Source organism: Anguilla rostrata, chromosome 1, assembly GCF_018555375.3.
Source record: "Anguilla rostrata isolate EN2019 chromosome 1, ASM1855537v3, whole genome shotgun sequence".
In the NCBI taxonomy this organism is placed as follows: Eukaryota; Metazoa; Chordata; class Actinopteri; order Anguilliformes; family Anguillidae; genus Anguilla; species Anguilla rostrata.
Genome location: NC_057933.1, coordinates 29,019,511 through 29,041,759, shown reverse-complemented (window position 1 = coordinate 29,041,759; position 22,249 = coordinate 29,019,511). Strand labels below are relative to the sequence as shown.

Sequence of the window (22,249 nt, the reverse complement as noted above, 5' to 3'; positions counted from 1 at the left end):
GAACATAACAACCTATCATACAAATCACAATCATAAATGGAACTCATAAATGGAGCATTATCAGGGAAAATGGATTGAGGCTTTGAATTTTAGATTGAAATTTAGAATTTTAGAATTTTCTAAGAAAGCTTCGCACCGTGTCTGTGGTTGGCTTTAATGTTATGCTTACAAAGTTGTGCTGGACCAATAGCTTCAGAATTTGCCCTCATATGAAACCTCTATTTTGTGTCATTTAGAATAGGGGGAAGTGATGCCAGGTGGACAGGCTGGATTCCATAAGAATTTACCTTGAATTGCCAAATAAACGCTAGCCTCATGTGCCTTTTGTGAACTTAGCAAGTTCAATTTGGTGATCGTCAGATTGATTTTGTGCTGCTGTCAATGTGCACTGAGTTAAAGATCGAGGCCGATGTCAGGCATTGTGAGTTAGAGGAAGGGTGATGCAATTGTGTCTACATGTAAGCTCACCCTGCCCTTCTCCCAGACTGTGGATCAAACCATAAAGGAAAGACAAGGAACGGTTTGCAATGGGTACTCAAATTTCACCACTATAAGACACATGAAAGGCAATATAGATCAGTGACAATGTCACCATCTGAAGGAGGTGACATTTTGGATCAATGTAGCGTCAGCTGGATTAAACGAGAGTTAAACACATCTTCAGGCTGCAATTTGACTCCATTAACCTTTTCAGCATCGAAATTGAGAAAAATTGAGAAAAACGGCCCCAAAACATTTACTAATGCTGACATTTATAAGCAGTGCCGAAAAAAACAAATGCCACAGAAGTAATTAAACAGAACAAGCTCTTGGAAATGTTTCTGACCTCTTACTTGATATCTCACACTTGCCATTAAGAACTGGTGATCAATGTATGTTTTGGCTTGCCTTTTATTTGCGCAGAACTCTTCTTAGGTGTGAATTCTAAATATCCTTGCCCGTGTCACAGCATCTGACCAACCACAATGTGCCACACGTAAGCCCCCCTGGTAAATTATCCAGCCATTTTTTTTCAAATAAATTAATGCATTTTCTGCTATAGTGAGCTTCGCAATGTTCGGGACAAATATATTTTTTTTTCTGGATTTGACTCTGTACTCCACAATTTTAGTTTTGAGATCAAACAATTCATGTGTGGTTACAGCGTAGATTCTCTGCATTTATTAAAGGGAATGTTTTTTTTATGTATTTTGGTTTCACCATGAAGAAATTTTAGCATATGTTGCTGGGCCAGCCCTAGGATTTTGGTGGCCCTAAATGAATCTGTGGGCTGCGTTCGAGTGGGGTGGTTCGAGCCGGTGGGGGCCGGGGGGTGGCTGTTGTTTAAGTCTGTTGAGCGGGGGGGGGGGGGGGGGGGGATTCGCTTGGTAAAATCCTTCTTACATTACATTGTTATGAAATGTTCTGTTGCCATTCCTTTTAAAAGTTATACCACTAATTCCACGATAGGGTATGAATAACATAATTACAAAAATAATGTTATTTAAACCAGATAAACATTGGATCGTGTGCCCCCCCAGCGGTTGTGGCCCTAAACAACTACATAGAGTGTTTATGCCATGGGCCGGCCCTGATATATTGTACCCTGACCATATCCTTTGTCTGCTTGAAGTCTGTGACCCATAGACATCAGAAGGTGTTGAGTATCTTCTCTGGTGATGCTCTGTCAGGCCTGTACTGCAGCCATCTATAGCTCCTGCTTGTTTTGGGGGCTAGTTGACTTCTTGTTAGGCTAGTTTTCTTACTGTAAAATTGGACTCAGATTGGGTGAATAACTTGGCCAGTCAATAATTATCCTATTTTTAGCTTTGATTCATAGTCCTCACATTTTAGAAGAGAAAAGGGAATTGGAAAAAAAAACCATAATCTAAATGAAGTCATCATACTTACAACTTTGCTGCAAATAATTTTCATTCAATGACTGCCTGAAGTGTGAGACCCACAGACATTGCCAGACACTAGATATCTCCCCTGATGATGTTCTGTCGTGCCTTTTTTCTCTTCATTTTATAAATGTGTATATGCAAGTGTATGTTTGCTTTCCTGTGTATATCTTATGAATCTTTTTTCACTTAATTGTATACATGTAAATATGCAAGTGTGCATGTTTCTGTATAACCCACATTGGATTTTCTTGTGTATGAAATCTGCTCTATAAATAAACTGGAACTTGAAGTGTACTACAGCCATCTTCAGTCCCTGTTTATTTCTGTGGTGCTCTACCTTCAGTCTTGTCTTCAGCAAATGAAATACATGTTCAATTGAATTCCAGCGTCAAGAATATTCCACTTTTTAGTCCTAAAAAACATATTGGTTGCTTTATTAGTATGTTAGGTGTCATTGTTCTGCTGTATGTTGAAGTGCTATCCAATGAGTATTGTAAATGTATTGTATTAAAATGTATTAAAAGGGCATAGCATTGACTAATGCTTATCTTTTCTCCAATGTTGGTGTTTATTTGTGTTCATTGAGGCAGTCTGCATGCACCTTAAGTTTTAAGAGGCTAAGAAATAAATATGTATGCCAGGGTTATACACCTGAACTCACCATTAGAAGTTGGTATATGCAAACACCCTGTTGAAGTGAGTGAGGGGGGAAATACAAAACAGGAAACAGGAAATGGGTATGCTGGCTGAGTCAAACAGTGAAGCATTGCGTGTATAAATCCAATTGTGTGATGCTATTTTTTTAGACTTGGATGCAGAAAAGAAAAGAAATAGTTATGGACTATTGGGAATTGTCCCACCTGAGACACCTTACCATAGGAGCGAAATCAACAAAAAGAGTTGAGTATTTAAATATATAGGCATCAACAACAGCAAACCAACTATGGAGCCAATTGTCATTGAATACATGCCAAATGTCAAGCAAGACTGCTCTTCCTCTATAGACTTAGGAAATTGAATGTCAATCAGTCAGTGCTGCAAGCATTTCAAACCTGCTTCATTGAAATAGCACTGACCTTCAGCTTAATAGCTTGGTTTTGCTCTCTAAATAACATCTGACAAACTAAGCTGAAGAGGGTGACATTACTGAGTAGTACAATCATTGAGAGGAGAGAAAGTATTTTGAAACAACTTTATGAAGAGCAGACAGTGAAGAAAGTATAATGGTCCTCACATCCCCTGAATCATCTGTTTGACATTGTGGAAGCTTAGTTAAATAAAAAGTTCTGCATTTTCTTTTATTAGCAGAAAATATTTTCTGTACATTATAAATTGAAAAAAGTACTTAAGGAAATGTTTGTGTCTTAAGAGCAGAGGATACTCACTCGTTTTCCTCTTTAATAAAGGTTATTTTGACCTGATATGTCAGTTTGGTAAAAATCAGTTTGTATGGGAGGAGTGAGCCGTTTTTCCCATTTTTACATTGCTAAAAAAGTGTAAGTAGTGATGGCTTGCTTGTGCCATTTTAGAATGGACAGGAGGAATGCTGAGTGTTTATTCCCCATGCACTTGAATGATGAACTTTTGATTTCACCCATCCGAATGGCCTACTCTGCAACAAGATCTTGCAGTAAGGAAGAAGATTGAGCTCCAGTCCCAATCCTTTAAAACAAGGACAGCACTCAACTGTTTTCTGCCAACATCCTCTTATTATAAATTAAGCCCTCCTTCATTATAATGTTTCTTTTTATGACAAACATGCTAAAAACAGGGCTTGACATTAACACCCTCCACCCATAAAATGTAGGTAGAATTTGGCAGTGCCGTATAACTCATTTACTCTAACTAGCCACTTTGTCAGGTGATCTTTCGCAGCATGTTCTATGAAAGAAAATCATACTTTACAAAAGGCATCTGAATATTCTTCCATATTGTTTTAGAGTTGTCAAGCAAAAGTGGTCGATAGTTGTAACTTCTATTGGGACCATTGTTAAGCAAAAACCTTGTTAACCTGTTCCTTAATTCTCTGATTCCAAATGCATTCGTAATACAATTAGCATCTATTTTGGTTATTTTTGTCATTACATTATTTAAGAAAATTGCCATAACTCAATCAAATTTATATCTCCCTCTGTCTTGCCTTTTAAAATGATTTGGTCATGCAGTGTAGGCACTTCTCTCTGTGGAGTGATATGAACAGTTCTAGGTTGAAGCTCCATGGCAGCAGTCATTATACAGAATTATCTGACCGCTGAATGCCTGAAGTGGTCAATCAGAATCGAGCATTCAACAAAGCCATGTAATTAATGAATATAAGCACATAATCACATAATGCTCAACGCCATCAGATATAGCCATATAATTTTCAGCTGTAAGCAATACATTTTTTCATTTGCATTGCAAAATTGTGCACGTTATATCAACATTATTTAAAATTGTGGACACACGTACTCTTCAGTTTTTGCCAAATTGCCCAATTATTTTTGGTTCCCTAAAATTTATATATATGACATGGGATGGAAGTACATATATATGTCTTAATGTATGTCTCTGAGATATTCGGTCTGCTTGAGAAGCGGATTTGTTTCAGCTACCTCGGCTGGTGGGGTGAGCAATTGCTATTGAATCCATCCAGGTGCTTAAAGGTGTGTTCCTCTCCACAGTTTGAGGCTGAGAGAAGAAGCACACACAGAGAGGGTGAGTCTTTATTTCGTTTCGAAAAAAATGTAAGTAAGCCACTGCTGAAAAGCTGGAGGAGCTGGCCATCTGAAAAACAGGCCAGCTATGAGCGGCGAGCTGAAAAGCTGCCAATCAGTTTTGCTTTCTTTTGTTGTTTTAGTTAATTGTTTTTATCCAGAATTCGTGAGGGAGAAGGGTGATGGTGTTAGTTTATTTTATATCGTGTTGGTGTGGGTGTGCTCTCTCTCTCTCGCTCTCTCTCCATGAAGCAACCAATGCTACACATCCGGAAATGCCACATCTCCCTCCCAGGGGTGTCACGCCAGCGTGTGACAGTCTACTCTTCAAATAGAAACCAAGCCTATACTTGCCTATTTTCAGCTCTTTGACAGGAGATATGAAAAGGTGAAATGACGACAGAGTGGTGTGATAGTACCAACTAAAATGATTTGTTTTGGGCTATCCTTTGTGGCTGCCCTTTGGGTGACAGAAAGGCAAACCTTTTTTAACAGAGCCAGTGGGTCCGATTAAAAATGGCATATGGCCAACATTGGCCATTCGTGCCATATTTATTTGGCATTTATCTTGTTAGCCACACTGCGTACCTTTTCACAGTTTGACAAATACCTTGCATGCTAACTTGTTAAATTATCCAAGGGAGACCTATGAAGGGCACCTATCAACATCAATAGCCAATTAGTTGGCTTGGCAATGCACCAAGTGTGTTCCACTTTAGAATTACAATAATGTTAACAAACAAGGTACATTTCAGATATCAAAACATCCTACATCAAAATAATCGCAGGAAGAAAACTGGCTGAAGTAAATAAAATTTGTCCCAGTATGGCATTTCAGCTTCAAATCTGTAAATGACATATTAGGAGGTACCTTTGGACTTGGCTGTCTTACCTACTGAGAATACTAATGAATGAAAGACAGATCCATTTTTTTTTTCTTCTCCCCCAAATTTTAACACCAGGCTGGTGTGCACAGTTTGCCTGGCATGTTCAACACCTGCCATCTCCTGTCCTCTCTCATGCTACGAAGAACTGTACATCCTGGATGCAGTCACCAGCACAGGGCTTATTAGCCTAATCAGTGACAGTTGCCCGGATTCATCAAACCAGTCAGTGGCATCTTCATTTTAATTGCTCACAAATGTGGCTCCAGATTATACAATTCTTAAAGGGGCTTTAAAGATGGAATATTGTGTTGTATTTGAAAACGTTTGCCAATTTTAAACATTCAAAGCAGAGGAGAAAAATGCTGTCAACAAGCTTTCTCTCATTTATTCATTCAGTTATTCAACAGGTAGGTCTGGATGTCCAGAAAAATTCTATAGCCAAATTCTAAAAAAAAAAAAAAAAAATTATTCTGTGAGGCTCAGAACCACAAACTAAAATTATTCAGTCAGAATCACCTTCTTTCTGATCTATAGCCTGAAGTCAGAAACTTATGGGTCATTTTTGTTGCAAATATGAATTCTTCTAGACATATAAATGCATTAGTTGAGAATGTATTTCCTCACCACAGAAACATAGCAAAGATTTCACTTTTTTTTTTAAGAACAAGAAATGCATGCTTTTATCTCATCAAGGTTGAGCTAATGTTGTTCCCTTTTCTCCTATTCAAATGCTTAATGTAGTTGCAAACCGTCCCATGTCCAGGAGATTCAAAACAAGACTGCCAAACCTTTAGAAGAAAAAGAGCCAAAAACATTCATTGTCTAACAGTGGTATTCAGAATCCAGAATCCAGAATTGGAAAAATGGCAGCCCCTGAATGAGCTCCATAATGTTTGGGACAAAATATATCTGTTTCTTAAATTTTCCTGAAAGAAGGGCTGACACTACCTTATTCTAGATATTTATTCTTGAATTTAATTTTATTTAATTAAATTACTCCCCAAATTTTTTATTTTAATCAAACAATTCATATGTGGTTAATGGTCAATTCTCCGTTTTTAATTTAAGGGTATGTTTATACACTTTAGTTTCGCTATGTAGAAATTACAGCACTTTTTTTAGATAGACTGCCCATTGCAGGGCTACAGTCTGAGAAGTCATGAGATGAATACTTTAATATATTATAATATCTTAGTCTCGTATAGTGTATAGGGTACTTACTGGGCAGTAGCCAGTAAGTCCAAAATATTACAATTTTCACTGAAAATGTGCAACTTATTTACATGTATTTAGTTATTATAACTATATAGTTATAATATATAAATGACTACTATAAAGACAATAAACTCCAGGGAAAGTATCAGTTAGCTATTTCAAGCATACAACACATCCATTGCTGTACAAGGTAAATTTGGACATCAAACCAAACACGTACCCTGGGTTTCATCTTCCTAAGTTTCAACTCAACAGTGTCGTTGAGTGGGTGTGAGATTCCAGCAAGATTTACTGCCAGCAAGAGCCATAAGGTGGTATGCAGAGGAAAGGATATTCTGGTTTGGATGGGAATAAATTGGATTTTTCCAATGAATAAATCATTTTTGAAAAAAAAAAAAAAAAAAGGATATGGTACTACTGTACCACTGTTCTACATAGGGTTTCCTATTTATGAAGAATGTTTGCTGGATTAAATAACTCATGAATTTTTTTTTTTTTTTTGACACATTTTATAACAGTGCAGACAGATAGACTGGCCAGCTAGCTCTTAATATAATTAGTCTGCTTAATGCCCATATGCTGATTAAATGGTCATGTAAATGTTCATATATTAAAGTTGGTTAATGAATATTACATGCATGTCCAGTCATTTTCCCAATGAAATACATACTGACTACAATTTCCAGACACCGTTGCACAACTGCATTGATTTGTATATATCTCTATCACCTTTGCTTTTAACTGTTTTGTCAGTAGATCTCCAGGTGTATTCATACGTTCCTCAATGTCTGGAATTCTACTGCATAGAGCAGTTAGCCTGGACCCTGCACAAGTGCAAGTCAGTTAATATACATTCTCATTATAAGCGTTCAGTAGGTGAAAACACACGAAACAATAACGAAATAATTAATGCATAAATAACGTTAAGTGAGTCATGATGAGGCCGCCTGTGACCTGGACTGTTTCCTTGTAATGATGACTCATTAGATTTTTGAAACTGTTGCTATGACTTTCATACTGTACAGCATGTGACTTTGTCTTAATAATCTCATGTAAACATTGCCTGGCAAATCTGAAGCACAGCCAACAACAAAAAATATTTTATCAAGATAAAAGGATCCGCTGTCTCGCACCCAAGCCAGTCAGCTTAATTTATGCAGAATGCCATGTTTTTTTTTTTTTCCTTTTTGTGGTGCTTGTTATTACGAAAAAAGATTTACCTAATTTACATAATCCTTATCCATTCTGCAAGAAAAAAGATCAAAAGGATGCCATTTGTCAGACAGCGCATCAGAAAAGATGGAGAACATGAACCGCTCCCTATTCGGCGGATTAATCACAGCTCACACAACGGCACGCTGTGACATTCAGTTCCTCTGCCATTTGCCCTGTAAGAGCGGATTTTATAAATGTTGACAGGTGAATAAACGCTCTGGAGGCAATGATATGCGCAGAGCTGATCCATCACGGAGAATTTCCTGTCAACCTAACTGTCGGTAAGTGCTTGTAGAAAGTAGAAAGCTCAGTCTGGTAGTCCCCCATTCCCTTCTACGATCCTACTGCGTCTCATAAAAAAAGAATGGCATGGCCACTTCTCAGACTAGACGTGGTGCCTACCTGAGCAAGCAGTGAGCTTGTGTGTGGCCCCACTTGGACTTGGCTCACATCAAGGCCTCTTGAGTGGCTGTGCCATTTCGAGTTAAGCATGGATATGAAAGCTAATTACACTGGTGAAGCCTACCCACTCAGAGCTTGGACATTTAAGAGCCCCCTCTTAAATCTGTGTTCCTAAACTCTCTTCATTAGAGAACGTAGGTGAGTTTTGAGGAGCGTCAGCTTGTTGCGCTCTCAAACGTGCCCTTCTACTGGATCTGCAAATGTGCCGGTATGAGAGTGAATGTATTACCCATAACTCTTTGTGTTGTAAGCACATATGCCTCAAACTTCCAGAAAAAACACAGCAGTAAAGTAACCCAAACAGAATGCATCAACTTTTTACAGTGACAGTGAGACTTTATGAACTCTGTGATGGGAGGAGCTAACAAACACTGTCTCCATGTATCTGAAAAGGAAGTCATTCTTTCTGAAAAGCTCTACAAAGCTTATTAACCTCTTTGCAGCAATTATATTTGAAATGCACTGATTGAAACATTTAATGCCCTCTATTGCTGGAAAATGTGTAACACGGTATGAGTGTTTAATGAAGTTCTGCTCATCCAATAACAGTATTTAGTCAGCCTCATGTCAGAGATAGCCACCAATGGCCTACACATACACCATTGCTTGTTGCCATGCCCACAAACAGACAACCAATGAAATGTGTTTATAAAGGTTTCAAAGTGGTTCAAGTGAACAACGTTCTATTCAAGAGCTAAATTCACACAATCCCCAGAAGCTCTGACCTACACTTATTATTATTATTATTATTTTTAAAAGATTTCTTACTACAGAAAGATGTTAATTTGTTTATTATTATTGTTAATTCTGGCCCACGCCTTGTTTTCATGTCTTAATTGGCAAGTGCACATGTCTAAGTTGGTTAATGACATAATGCAGTTCTGGAGATCTATATTATGTAGGCTACTGCACAGAAGAGAAGACAAATTACAGTATGTGTGTTTCTAAGGTGCATTTATGGCAGAAAGTTACAAGAACATGTATGCTATGCCATTAAACGATGAAGCTGGTTTAATTTTTTTTAATTATAATCAACATATCCAATGAAAAGACATACAATTACAACAAATTTGTCCTACCAACAAGTATTTCTGATCTAGCCAATATCTTGGCCATCATAGAATTTGCTGTCTGAAAAACTATGTAAAAAGTCACAAAGACATAGTGTTGGTTACTGCTATATAATTCATCATTACAGTGAACGTTACTTTTGTAGTTTTTACCAAAAGTACATTGAAGAGACAGTGACACCAACATACTAAAAATAGTCCACTCTGGCCATTTTTTTTACGACGATAGGTTGCGTTTTATGAAAATGAAAATAAGTCATTCCGAGCTATATTTAATGAGTTCAGGGCACATTGAATGAACGGCTTCCCTTGTTGTGAGCTAAATGGGATAGGAGAATGTCAGATAGTTGGCATAGGCCTATTGAGAAGTATTGTACTGTAGGTTTTGGTCTTTTTAGGCTATGTTGACAAAAAGACAAATATTAAATTACACCAGCCATATCTTTTTAGATTAAAAATATATAAATGAACAGAAATTAAATAACATTTTCAAATGTCATAATCAATCATATTTGGCCTATTAAAGATAATTTATTCATATCCATGCTTTGATTTGAATTATATAAACTGAATGAATAACACAACTGAATGACTCCTCAGTTTTTAATCAGTTACGTAAGCTTCACATTGAAGACAGATCTTTTCTATGTCCAAAAATATATTAAAACTGTTATGATTAAGCTGAAGGCTACGGCATACACTATTATTTTTGATAATGAAAGATGTTTAGGCCTACTATTATTTTATTGATTACACAAGTCTACATATTAATACATTTTTAAGAATATAATTTTGTGGCATCACTTCATTTCTTAAAATTATGATTTAACATAATACCTGAGGAGTGAACTAATTCAAGCTCATTTCTGTGTGTTTACATTATGTTAAACAGAGATAGCTGTCCTAAAATCAAGTTCATGGAAATTCATAGGTGTGCAGTTCAATACAATCTGGTGATGGAAATCTATCTGTACTAATATGTGTGTGTGTGTGTGTGTGTGTGTGTAGGTGTGCGTGTAGCTGCATTGCATTGCACAGTTGCATAACCGAGTCTATAAGCAAAAAACAAATCGTGGAGACATTCAATTTTTTATTGCATACTGCTGAACAAAGAAGATAATAAAGCACTTTATTGCGGTAGTCCGAGCTGGCTGTCAGATGATGCTAAAAAGTTCAGGAGATCGCTAATGTCAGTTTTAATGAGACAAATAAATGTAGGATCATAAAATGCATTTCTCAATACCATAGTGCTGTTTGCAATTTGTGAATGCGTGTGTTTATTCCACATACGTACTGTAAGTGTATCGTTGTCTTCTCACCAATTCAGAACACATAGAATACATACACATCCAAAAACTGACAGGCGCCAAACAGAAAAGTGGACTGAATAAAAAGGCAGAGTCTGCACACTATATATGCTCCCAAGTACCATAAATTCATGAAGTCCCTTTCTGATGTAAATAAAAGTCCTCAGAGTGTGACAAACTCTTCCTTCTTCTTCTCACCAGTATGAAAACTTTATTTGGCATTTGTCTTGCGGTGGAGGGAGATTGGCTTTGGTGTAGCCTTTTCCACGTTACCACTCTGCACCTCTGCACTGCTCTCTGACCAAAGACGCGACTGAGCATGTCTGATGAGCACAACAATTACACTCCCAAATTTCTGGGAGTGTGAATGTGCTCCCGAAAGGTCTCTATTGGCATTGCTGTCTCTACAAATGACATTCTCAAAGTGCAACATCCCTGTTCTTTCAAAGCTTTTGCTGTGCGCTCTCTCAACATTCACAGCATTACAATTGTACCAAGATTTCAGCCAATCAGAGATGAAGGAGTTCATTTCTGATTGACTGGCTTGATCTCCAATCAGATAACTAGTTGGAATAGGAATTACATACTATCGAGCAATAATGTTAGCTATTTAGCTAACAAGTTAGTTAGCAAAACTGTCGCTAGAAAAGCTAATGTTAGTGGTTATCATTCAATAGGAGAGAGGCAAGTGAATTATTTGTGTACCACAGGATGCCCTCAGTCCTTTTATATTATTATGTGTTCAACGACCCATTTTTGTTTTTCTATTTAATTTCAACTTCCTCTTTTAGCCAATATATTTAGGATTTTCCATCAAGGGGAGTCCAAAGTTACCTTTTTAACTGGACCACCACACTATGATCACATAGCTTGGGTGTGTGACAGGGAAAAGATGGCCTTGATGACCAAGAAGTTCTGTTCTGTAGTACATTTCAAAAACATTATTTGCAGACCAGTCACCCTGAGTACAGTTTATAACTGAGTACACAGTAAAATTTTCAGTGTTAATCAATTCTAACAGATCAAATATCACATTTGAACTTATATGTACACTGTTATAGTTTAATTAACACAGGACATTTTACTGTGTAGCTACCCTGTAAAAAACTTGAAAAATTGTTGCATAAATTTGAAGAAGTAGGATGCGCAACTCATTAAGATGAAAGTTAATCTAACTCGAAAATTGCTGTCACACTCTTTTTAAGGTATTATTGGCACACTTGAAATGCCAAGTTAGAAAAATAAGCATATCAGTAAGTCAGTATATTGTTCAAAAGGTAGTCACGCATGTTCAAATGAGGTCTGATGCACATCAGTGTGGGTAGAGGGCACAAACTCAAACATGCACATGCAAGTACACAAAGTTTTAAATGTATGCATTCTTTTACACAATAAAACCTTTTTTTTTTTGCTTTAGTGTTGTCTTTCTGATCACAGATCCGTGAAGAATCTTGTCTGTTTCTTATTTCGAGGAAAAACACCCTTTAACTGAGATTTTGGGAACTAGCCATGAAAGTGATTGGGTATGGTTAAGGAGCACCCTCATGACATGGGTTAGTTAGGTTGAAAGAGGCATTGAGTGGTTCCCACAAGGAGAGCCAAGTGCACTGGCACATAACAAGCAATATTACCGTCCTCTCCAAGGCAGTAGTCCAAATTTAGCACAGTCCAATACATAAATATGCACGTTATGTCAACTTCAATTTATGATTACTGAGTATTCAAAACATTGTTCTTTCCAACTCTTTTTTATAAACTGGGAGAGCTTGAAGTCTAATTTGTTTTTTGGTGGCCAAAAGTTCAGTTAATTCAAGAACTGAAAATGCAGAATGTTGACTTCATTAGCTAAGTTCATGTAGCTTCAGATTTTTTACAGTCTATAGGCCTACTAGGAATAAATGAAAAGAAAGAACATTGCCATTGTATTCGCTTTCGCCGGAACAGCATTGACCTATTCCACCACTGAACACGCATTACTGGAATTTGAATTATGAGGTTACCGTTGACTCAGGGTTTATCTGTGGTCCATCGGGTATTCGGCAAATACGCTCTATTGCGTCACATGTTGGCCTACTGTAGGGGGCAGAGTGGTGTTGTTTCAGGGTCTGGTCTTGTAATTTAAGGTGCACAACATGAATTGATTCAGTAAGTATCCAGCTCTACAAACTGACAAAATGTACAAACTGTAGGCTAAGTCTTGCTCGTATAACCTGGATAAAGGTTTTTGTCAGGTGTTTTTTTTTTTGTTTGTTTGTTTGTTTGTTTTAAAACAACTGCATCATGTATCACTGCATCCATCTCATTACCCGTGCTCTGTCCGAAAGAAAATGGTTATGCATTTTTAACCTAATCCAGTATTTGTGGACTCCATTATGTCAGAGACAGAATTCAAATTTGCAACTTTACTAGCCCGAGAAAGCTAAGGCAATTCACGCCAATTTATGCAGAAAAGCATTTATTGAACAGCTGTCCTTTTAATTACACATGATTTTCAATTCACCGATTCTGTCACCGTAATCATCTGAGATTCACCAATTTTGTTGTACATTGAATAAATAGCTACAACAGGTTTAGGCACACTTTGGGTCTGTTTTAGCCGTCACATTTTCCCTTCGTCTTTCCTAAACCCCCTTTTTTTGGCTTGAAGAGGTCACGGTGTTTCCAAAAGAAACGTCACAAACATACTTCTGCGGAAACTGAAGCCACAAGCACTTTTCAAACAGCTACGTCTCGTTTCACCTGTAAACACAGTTTGACAAATCTGTATGCATTTTATCAAATGCTACGGTCCACCCGTTTAACTGTGAAAATAAGGAAAACAACAGCCACAGCATCTTAATAGCTGACATTTCGAAATTAGCATTTTTCTGCGGTAGGCATTCCCCACTCCTTTCCAGATTTGTTCCTCAACTTCCCACCCCTCGCCCAAGAAACATTTGTCCCGATATAGCAATATTTTGTAGAATACTATGTTTCTGAGTGCCTTTTTGGTTGGCTAAAATAAACAGATAAATAAATAAATAAATACATCTGACGAAAGTAATAACGTATGATGACAAAACTCATAGCGAATGTATGCCTATGCACAAACACACATTCATAGCATAGCCTACATGGGACAGACAATAGTATATTTGTTTGGATGGTCGAACAGTCTACTTTTTCCTTTTTATTGTGGGAAACTTCACTGAAGAAAATCTATGGGTGATAAAACGCTGGAGGTTTCAAAATCTACAAAAGCTATTCATCCGTGAGACAACCATCAAGACAGAAATGCCCATTATTTCAGAATGTGCTCTGAGAATTCCAGCTTCGATCGTCTGTCTATCCATTTTTCTTACGGTGTAATCTGTAGCCTCACTATAGCCTATACAAGCCTTATGTTATATTTTTCAATCTTGATAATAACTATCAAAATTACCTTTATAACTTCATAATCGATTGTTTAAAAGCGCAAACCCCAAATGCGGAACAGATTAGCTATATATTAAACAATACTGACATTCCTTATTTCAAAGTATTTAAAATATGAATCTCAAAAGTAGGCTATATCGTATTAATCATGAAAAGCGCTAAACACAAACCAATGATGTATACGCTTATTTAAAACTGTATGTCTGTGCTTAAAATGTTTATATAGAGAAGCCATTTAATTATCACTCATCTCGCACATCGAAAAGTGAAAGGGTGGGCAAGGCACAACGAGCCAACATTTCGGTTGAAAAGATTTATCTGTCTTCACTCCAGTAAAGTAGCCTACCTAAAAATTATACTTAACGGGGTGCAAACTGAATAAACAATACTAATATTTATTTGATCCGTGTTTCAAAGTCGTTTCAGAGAAGCGATATACGACAAATGATTATACACTTTTTCAGTCATTAAGCTAGTCCTAGTCTAGCTGCTCAAAAAAGTAATGTTCTTCAGCCAAATTCAGTCAGTCGTGGTTAACAGATCTGCGTGTGCGAGAATATATAACATTTTTGGGAAGGGTTTTTAAAAGTCTAAACAGAATGCATTTTCTACTGTACAGTAGTATATGTTCTTTATATCCACCATTCTCAGTCACTCAGTCCCCTTAATTCCGAACCAAATACCTAATATTTTACTCTTATTTAATATTTTTTTTCATTCAGGAGTTTAAAACAGAATCAGTTACATATATGATTTGGGACACATAACATAAACTGTGGAATATACAGTACAAGTATGCAGGAACTAAAGCGCACAGCTTTCAAACAGCCCTCATTTCTTAACAGTGGAAGAAAGGGTGCAGCATTTAAAATCCCACTGACGCTAGAAGATCATAGCGAGATTTGATCTGAAGAACAGGGCACTGCATGTATATAGTTAATATGGGTTAGGTTGAAAGAAGCGTGACACAAGTCTGCCGAGGGAAATTGATCTCTATGTGGTGGTTACGCGGTGAATTTTCGGAAATTTCAAGATCTGCAACAATTAAAGCGCAAGAGTTTGTGAAAAGCCTTCTTAAAATCCTCGTTCGACATGGTATAAATAATCGGATTGATTAAAGAGTTAAGATAGCCAAGCCAAGTGAAGAAGTCAAACAATTCCGGGTGAAAAATACAAGATGTGCAAATAGGCACCAACAAGGTGTAAATGAAGAACGGCAGCCAGCAGACGATATACGCTCCCAGTATTATTCCCAAAGTTTTCGTTGCTTTTCTCTCCCTTGCAGCTGAGATTCTCTTTTTCTCCAAAAGTGCGTCGGACACCGTTACTTTCACCTGGTTTGCGCTAGTCGGCGAGCTGGTTTCGCTGTATGATGTTTCTTTTGTTCTGTAGTTCAGAGGGGTCGTGGACCCCGGCGAGTTTGTGATTAGGTGAGCCGAAGTCAATCTTTTCCCAGTTTTTTTCGGCGACTGTTTTAAAATCCTTTTTCGGGCTTCAACGTAGATCCGGCCATATAACACGATGAGAAGCAGGGTAGGGATGTAGAATGCTCCGAAAGTTGAATAGATGGTGTAGAATATGTGATCAGTGTTTACGCTGCAACTGGTCACCTCATCCGCTTTCACCTGCCGCCAGAACAACGGAGGCAGCGATATGGATATGGCGATGACCCAAGCAGTAGCTACCATCCCCGCAGCGCGCGCCGGCGTGCGCTTTTTGGAATACTCAACCGGGTCTGTTATAGCCCAGTAGCGATCCAACGCAATAACGCACAAGTGCAGAATCGAAGCTGTGCAACACGTTATGTCAGAAGACAGCCAGAGGTCGCAGATAATTTGACCTAAAGACCAGGTTTGACTCACTGTGTACAAAACGCATATTGGCATAACCAGAATAGACACCAACAGATCTGTCACAGCAAGCGAAGCTATTAAGAAGTTCGCGGGAGTATGCAGTTTCCTAGATTGAGAAATAGTAGCGATGACAAAAGCATTGGACAATGTAGTTGCGAGAGTTATGATAGAAAGTATTACGGCTAAGCTTGTCTGGAAAACCAGATTCGCCGATTTCCCATCGGCTTGAGAAGAGTCAAACACATTAGTGCCGTTGGTCGAAGTATTCAGTAAGTCTCCGTAAATACCTGGTGCCGGTTTGAACTGACTGGAGTGCTCCATCCCTCCCGGTTTACTACTCGCAGTATAAATCGTAAAGTGGTATCTGCATTTCTGTCATCGATGGAGCCGTTTGAGAATACTTCTACACACAGAGAGTGCACTGAAGCGGACGTTTCTTCCATATAAGACGTCTCTGTCCGGACTGTTCTTTCTAGATGTAATTTCATCGCCATTGGGTTTCAGAGATACGTCATAGTTTATCGGGAGAAATAAAAGAACAGGAGTATGAAAAATGCCCGCATTGGAACATCTTGTTACTTTGGTAGGTGGTTCTTTTTCTCCATTTCATTATCTCCATTCAGTGCCTTTCAGTAAAGTCACATAATACGATATTCACCATTACTTTTGATGTTAAAAATTCCATTCCACAGCTTAAATTACTTTCAGTTTAGCTTTATGAAAGAGCACACAGCCTAATTTAAGTTACTGAAAAGGAAGCAATGATTCGCTTTCGTCGTCAGACAGGCTTTGCCACTCTATCTCACTTTTTAAATGCATGTATTCCCTTCTTAGAGATGTCAGGCTTGCTGGCGACCGGAATACTTCAAAAGTTGCACGGGAGCGAGGCTTTATAATGCACACACTGACGGCAATGATTTCAGCGGTGCTCTCCCCGCTGACTGAGCGTTTGTCCGCCGGGTCATAGTGCCCTTGTTCGTCCTGACATTGATAGAGAGAGAACCACCCCTTGTTCGTATTTAAAAAAACATCGTCGCTCTTTATGGTGATAAAATGTAACGTAATAGGTTGGCATGACTTTAAAACTTTTTTTCCTTTTACATCAAAAGACTAAAGACATTTTCATACATAAATTGATCATGATGAAACAAAAGTCAATGCAACTGGTTTGTAGAAAGTAAGCAGAAACCCATACACGATACCACATTACTTTTGTTGGCTCAGTTCTTCTTAGTGCATATTGCTCTCTACTTCAAGATTATGATCCGCGTGTGTGCGTGTGCACATGTCCCTTTTTCCTGAACTAAGAGCCATAAAAGTGGCACAAAATTTAAGGTGTGTTTAATGACATGTCCGATTTTTAACAATTATGTATCATCTTAATGGAAGAGGGAAGCATAACATTCAACTCACAAGCTCTCCACTTCACAAGGATAATGGATATCCTTAACTCCATGACTTTTTATTATGTAGGGCTAGTCCATTTGCCACATGTCCAATGTAGTTTTACATTTCTAAACAAGTTGTCAACCTCATTACTGCATGTATTTGAGCAGAACTATGTCACAATGTTAATGTTATTTATATGTTATGTCATGTCATTAAGACTTATTCCAATTCTAGGTCTAATGCAGACATTTCATACAGTATAAACTGTACAGTTTGATCTTTAATGGCTGAAACCTCAGTAGTATGTTCTATTTTCAAATTATATGCAGTCCTATGAGAATTTCTATGCCACTATGAATATTTAATCCCCTTCTCTTAAAAGACATTTAAAGCTCTTTAAAGTGAGATAATTAAAGATGTGAGAAGGCACCCTTTGTCTTTTTTTTCATTCTCAGCTACCATGCTTTCAGAAACTTGTGACATACAGTGCCCTCCCAAACTATCATAATGGTAAAGTGAAATTAGTTGTTTTTGTTATATGCTTAAGACAATCAGAGTTGAGATCAAAAGATGAGTATGAGACAAGAGTGCAGTGGTGGTATTTACATTCAAATATGTTTAACCATTTTATAGAAACAGCTGTCGTTGTCGAGTTCCCCATTTTCAGCTGTGCAAAAATAAGTTAACGGATGGCTGGCAGGTTAACTGCTGCTGAAGTGTTTCCTTTTGCATGGATTGTTCACAAATAAAAGAGCTGCGAGTGTCTAGTCTTGATTTTAGTTTTCGTCTGTGGAGATTGCATTTGGAGTCAGAGGTATACACCATCATGGAAACCAGAGAACTAACTATGGCTGAAAAAACAACTAACCTTAAGTTGAGAGAAGTGAATAATTAATTGAAAGGATAGCACAGGCTTTCTATGTGAAGTTTACAGTGAATGGTGAGCGAATGTTGAGTGTATGCCCTGTGACATCTCGCCGAATGCCTGCTGGGATAGGCTCCAGGGGATCTGTGACCCTGCCCTAGATAAGCAGGTACAGATGATGGATAGATGGATAGCACAGAAACTGTTTGGAAAGTTGAACAAGAAGGAAACCACAGGTGGATTCAGAAATAAACACCATAAATGTCAGCCAAGGAAGAGAACTGTAGTTGATGGTCAGTGACATCATCAGCAGTCTCTAGAGGGCAGGGGTGAAAATATCACAAGCCGCCATATGCAGAACACTTAAAGAGCAGCATTATAGAGGCTAAACTTCAAGAGGAAAACCTCTCATCAGCAGCACAAATCGAAAGACATAATTAGGATTCAGCAAAAAAAAATACAGTGTTATGGAGAGATGAGACCAAAATAAACCTTCACCAAAGTGATGGAAAACCAAAAAAGTGGAAAAAGGAAAGAATATCCCACGATCCAAAGCACCCCTTCATCTATGAAATATAGAGGCCATCTGTGAAATAAGTTGTCATGACTTGGACATGTATGGCTGCTTCTGGAACAGGCTCGCTCATCTTCATTGATGATGTAATGGCAGCAAACACACTGCCTACCCCTGACCAAAAAATGGAAAGCGTTGGACTGCCTAAGTCTGTCCCCTGATTTATATCCAACTGAGCATGCATTTCACTTGCTGAAGAGGAGACTGCTAACAAACCCCCAAAACAACACTGTATAATGTCCAGTGTTAATTCAGCTCTTAACAAATAACATTTTGTCCCACTCTAGAATGTGTTGAATTAACACTGTTAGAGTTGAATTAACACTGGACATTTTACTATGAAAGGTGAACTGAAAGTGGCTGCTGTGAAGGCCTGGAAAGGCATTCATGAAGAAGATACAAAATGACTGGTGATGTCTGTGAGTTGTAGACTTAGTTGTAGATGCAGTTATTGCATTTGAGGGCTAAGCAACCAAATATTAGACTTTATTGCTTTGATTTTCTTTGAAGTTAATTCGTTAACTTGGTAAAATGGTAAAACACATACACGTAAATAACATGAAATAAAAGCTGATTGTCTGTACATTTGTTTTATGTTTATGTTTTGATCTCAAATCCAAATGCCTTAAATATATAGCAAGAATAGCACTCTACCATTACCATACTTTTGAGGACACTTTAAGAGGAGGTTTTTGTTTATCAGAAGCTATAGTTTGGAGAGTATCAGTACATGTTAGTCTGTCATAAAATTTCAATTAATCAATTTTTGTTTCCATTAGCAGACGTCTGACTGCTGTATTTAAGAGGTACACTCCTGTTTACTCATTGCCTGGTTAAAATGAAAAAATATCAGGCAGGTGCTTGGGTGGTATATCCAGCAGGGACACATTTTAGTGCAGTGATGTGCCCCATGGTTCAGGTTTGTATCGGGATTGTGGAGGTGCTGTCCGTTGCACGACGCCCCACAGGGCAGAACATAATTGCGGCCCCGTGCCACCAAAGAAGTCAGGGCTTCGCTCATGCATTGCTCTGTGGGACTGCTGGCCACAGTCAGAATTTGAGAACCCCTTTCAAACGCTGCACTCAGAAGGTTTCGTTTTATTGAAGAAAGAAAGAATAATATTCACGGGAATGGTGTCTGCACTCGAAAAAAGTTTTTAAAGTATATTTTCCTTCTTCATTTATCAAGAGAAAGAGTTTTCCTTCCTAAACTTGACACACAAGTTTTGGAAGGAAGCCATCTTCAGTATGTTTTAGGCTTGGAAAATGTGTGTTTTAATACATTTTCATTTCATGGCTGAAATACATAAAACATATCTACATTCGAGCATAACATATAAATAGCTACTAAGCAGTAACATATTGGAGGCACAGTCTATTATTTGGTGCTGAAAGTATGAGGTTGTACTAGGTCCTGTAGATACATTGCTCCCAGGACTAAACGCATCTTAAAGATGTTCCAGCTGGCACTGGACATTGTGATGTATTGACTGTAAAGAAGCCTTGAGAACTGGGAGAGGACAGGAAGGATCATCAGCAGTGGCCTACACTGTCCCATGGAGGGACACACAGTACACAAATTAAATTACCCATCCAACTAGTGGACACAAGCATTAGCCATATAAATAAAAATCGCAAAATCCTTACAGCAGACATTGCCATGTCATTTAGGTAATTGGTGTAGAATGGGGCCTCCAAGAATATTTAAGATTCTGGCCTGTGGGTCATTTTGCTGTAGCTTGTTAGAAATATTTTAACAAATTATAAATATATAAGACAAAATGGATTACAGCTTTAAATTTAAAGCCACCAGTTCCAAGATGATCATTCTTTGAGAACTTTCAACTTTTTTGTTTGTTTCATATATATTTTGTAAACCTCTTAACCTCAGATTGTTAAAATATAATGAAGTTTCGAATGAAAGAGTGCAAAACTTGCCCTTTTCCTACCCAACCAGTGGTAGCATTCAGATAATTTATTTGTGTTCATTTGAGTGAGCCACTTAGACTCCATTGAATAAATGAGCTTGGAGATTTCCTCCCAACACAAGAGGGAAAAACACAGAAGATTATGTTGCTCGTTCAGACACAGAGGTTTGCCGACAAGTTGTTAATTTAGGTAATTGGTGTAGAATGGGGCCTCTAAGAAAATTTGAGATTCTGACCTTTGGGTCATTTTCCTGTAGCTTGTTCAAAATTTAAACAAATCATAAATATGTAAGACAAAACAAATTGCAGTTTTAAATTTAAAACCACCGGTTCCCAGATGATCATCATTTCATTCTTTGAAAACTTTTGGCTTTTTTTGTTTGTTTTGTTTCGTATATATTTTGTAAACCTCCTAACCTCAAATTGTTAAAATATAATGAAGTTTCAAATGAAAGAGTGCAAAACTTGGCCTTTTCCCTCCAAACCAGTGGCAGCATTCAGATAATTTATTTGTGTTCATTTGAGCGAGCCACTTAGACTCCATTGAATAAATGAGCTTGGAGATTTCCTCCCAACACAAGAGGGAAAAACACAGAAGATTATGCTGCTCGTTCAGACACGGAGGTTTGCGTCAAGTTGTTAATTTAGGTAATTGGTGTAGAATGGGGCCTCTAAGAAAATTTGAGATTCTGACCTTTGGGTCATTTTCCTGTAGCTTGCTCAAAATTTAACGAAATAAATATGTAGACAAAACTAATTGAGTTTTAAATTTAAAACCACCGTTCCAGATGATCATCATTTCATTCTTTGAAAACCTTTGGCTTTTTTGTGCTTTTTCACATATTTTGTAAACTCCTAACCTCAAATTGTTAAAATATAATGAGTTTCAAATGAAAGAGTGCAAAAAATGCCATTTCCTCAAACCAGTGGCAGCATTCAGATAATTTATTTGTGTTCATTTGAGTGAGCCACTTAGACTCCATTGAATAAATGAGCTTGGAGATTTCCTCCCAACACAAGAGGGAAAAACACAGAAGATTATGCTGCTCGTTCAGACACGGAGGTTTGTCGGCAAGATGTTAATTGGGCCTGATTGGACCGTCTGCACAAAGCCATGCCGTCGGCAAGCACCTGGAACTGCGCGGCACAAATGAGGTGTTTTCTCAAACCTGATGCCATTTTTCCCCACATTACCACCATTTCATGAGGCAGCAGATGATGCATAACAAGCAAAAAATAATAATAATAATAATTCAGTCTTTGACACCTGGAAGCACACAGGAAGCGCAGGGTCCAATAAGGGGTGAACAAGTATTCATAAAGTAAAAGGGTTCAGAAACTGTCTGGTCCTTACCACAAAAAAAAAAAAAAAAAAACATATTTTAACCTTCTTTCAGGGGAAATTTTTATTTAAGATGTCCCCACATAACCCTGAAATAACAATTAACAAATGGGACACTATATTCACCTTTTAATGACCAGCTACCA

At 37.8% G+C, this 22,249-nt stretch overlaps 1 protein-coding gene across 1 annotated transcript; it reads right to left on the bottom strand.

Moving 5' to 3' along the window:
• Positions 1–14,849: 14,849 nt before the first annotated feature.
• On the bottom strand, positions 14,850–16,894 carry htr1b (5-hydroxytryptamine (serotonin) receptor 1B). Its single transcript, XM_064333691.1, has one exon. It carries the CDS (start codon positions 16,324–16,326, stop codon positions 15,181–15,183), a length of 1,146 nt encoding a protein of 381 aa, XP_064189761.1. The 5' UTR covers positions 16,327–16,894; the 3' UTR covers positions 14,850–15,180.
• Between the last annotated feature and the right edge of the window lie 5,355 nt (positions 16,895–22,249).

Coding starts and splice junctions, on each gene's coding strand:
- htr1b (XM_064333691.1), bottom strand. CDS start 16,326: ATGGAGCACTCCAGTCAGTTCAAACCGGCACCAGGTATTTACGGAGAC.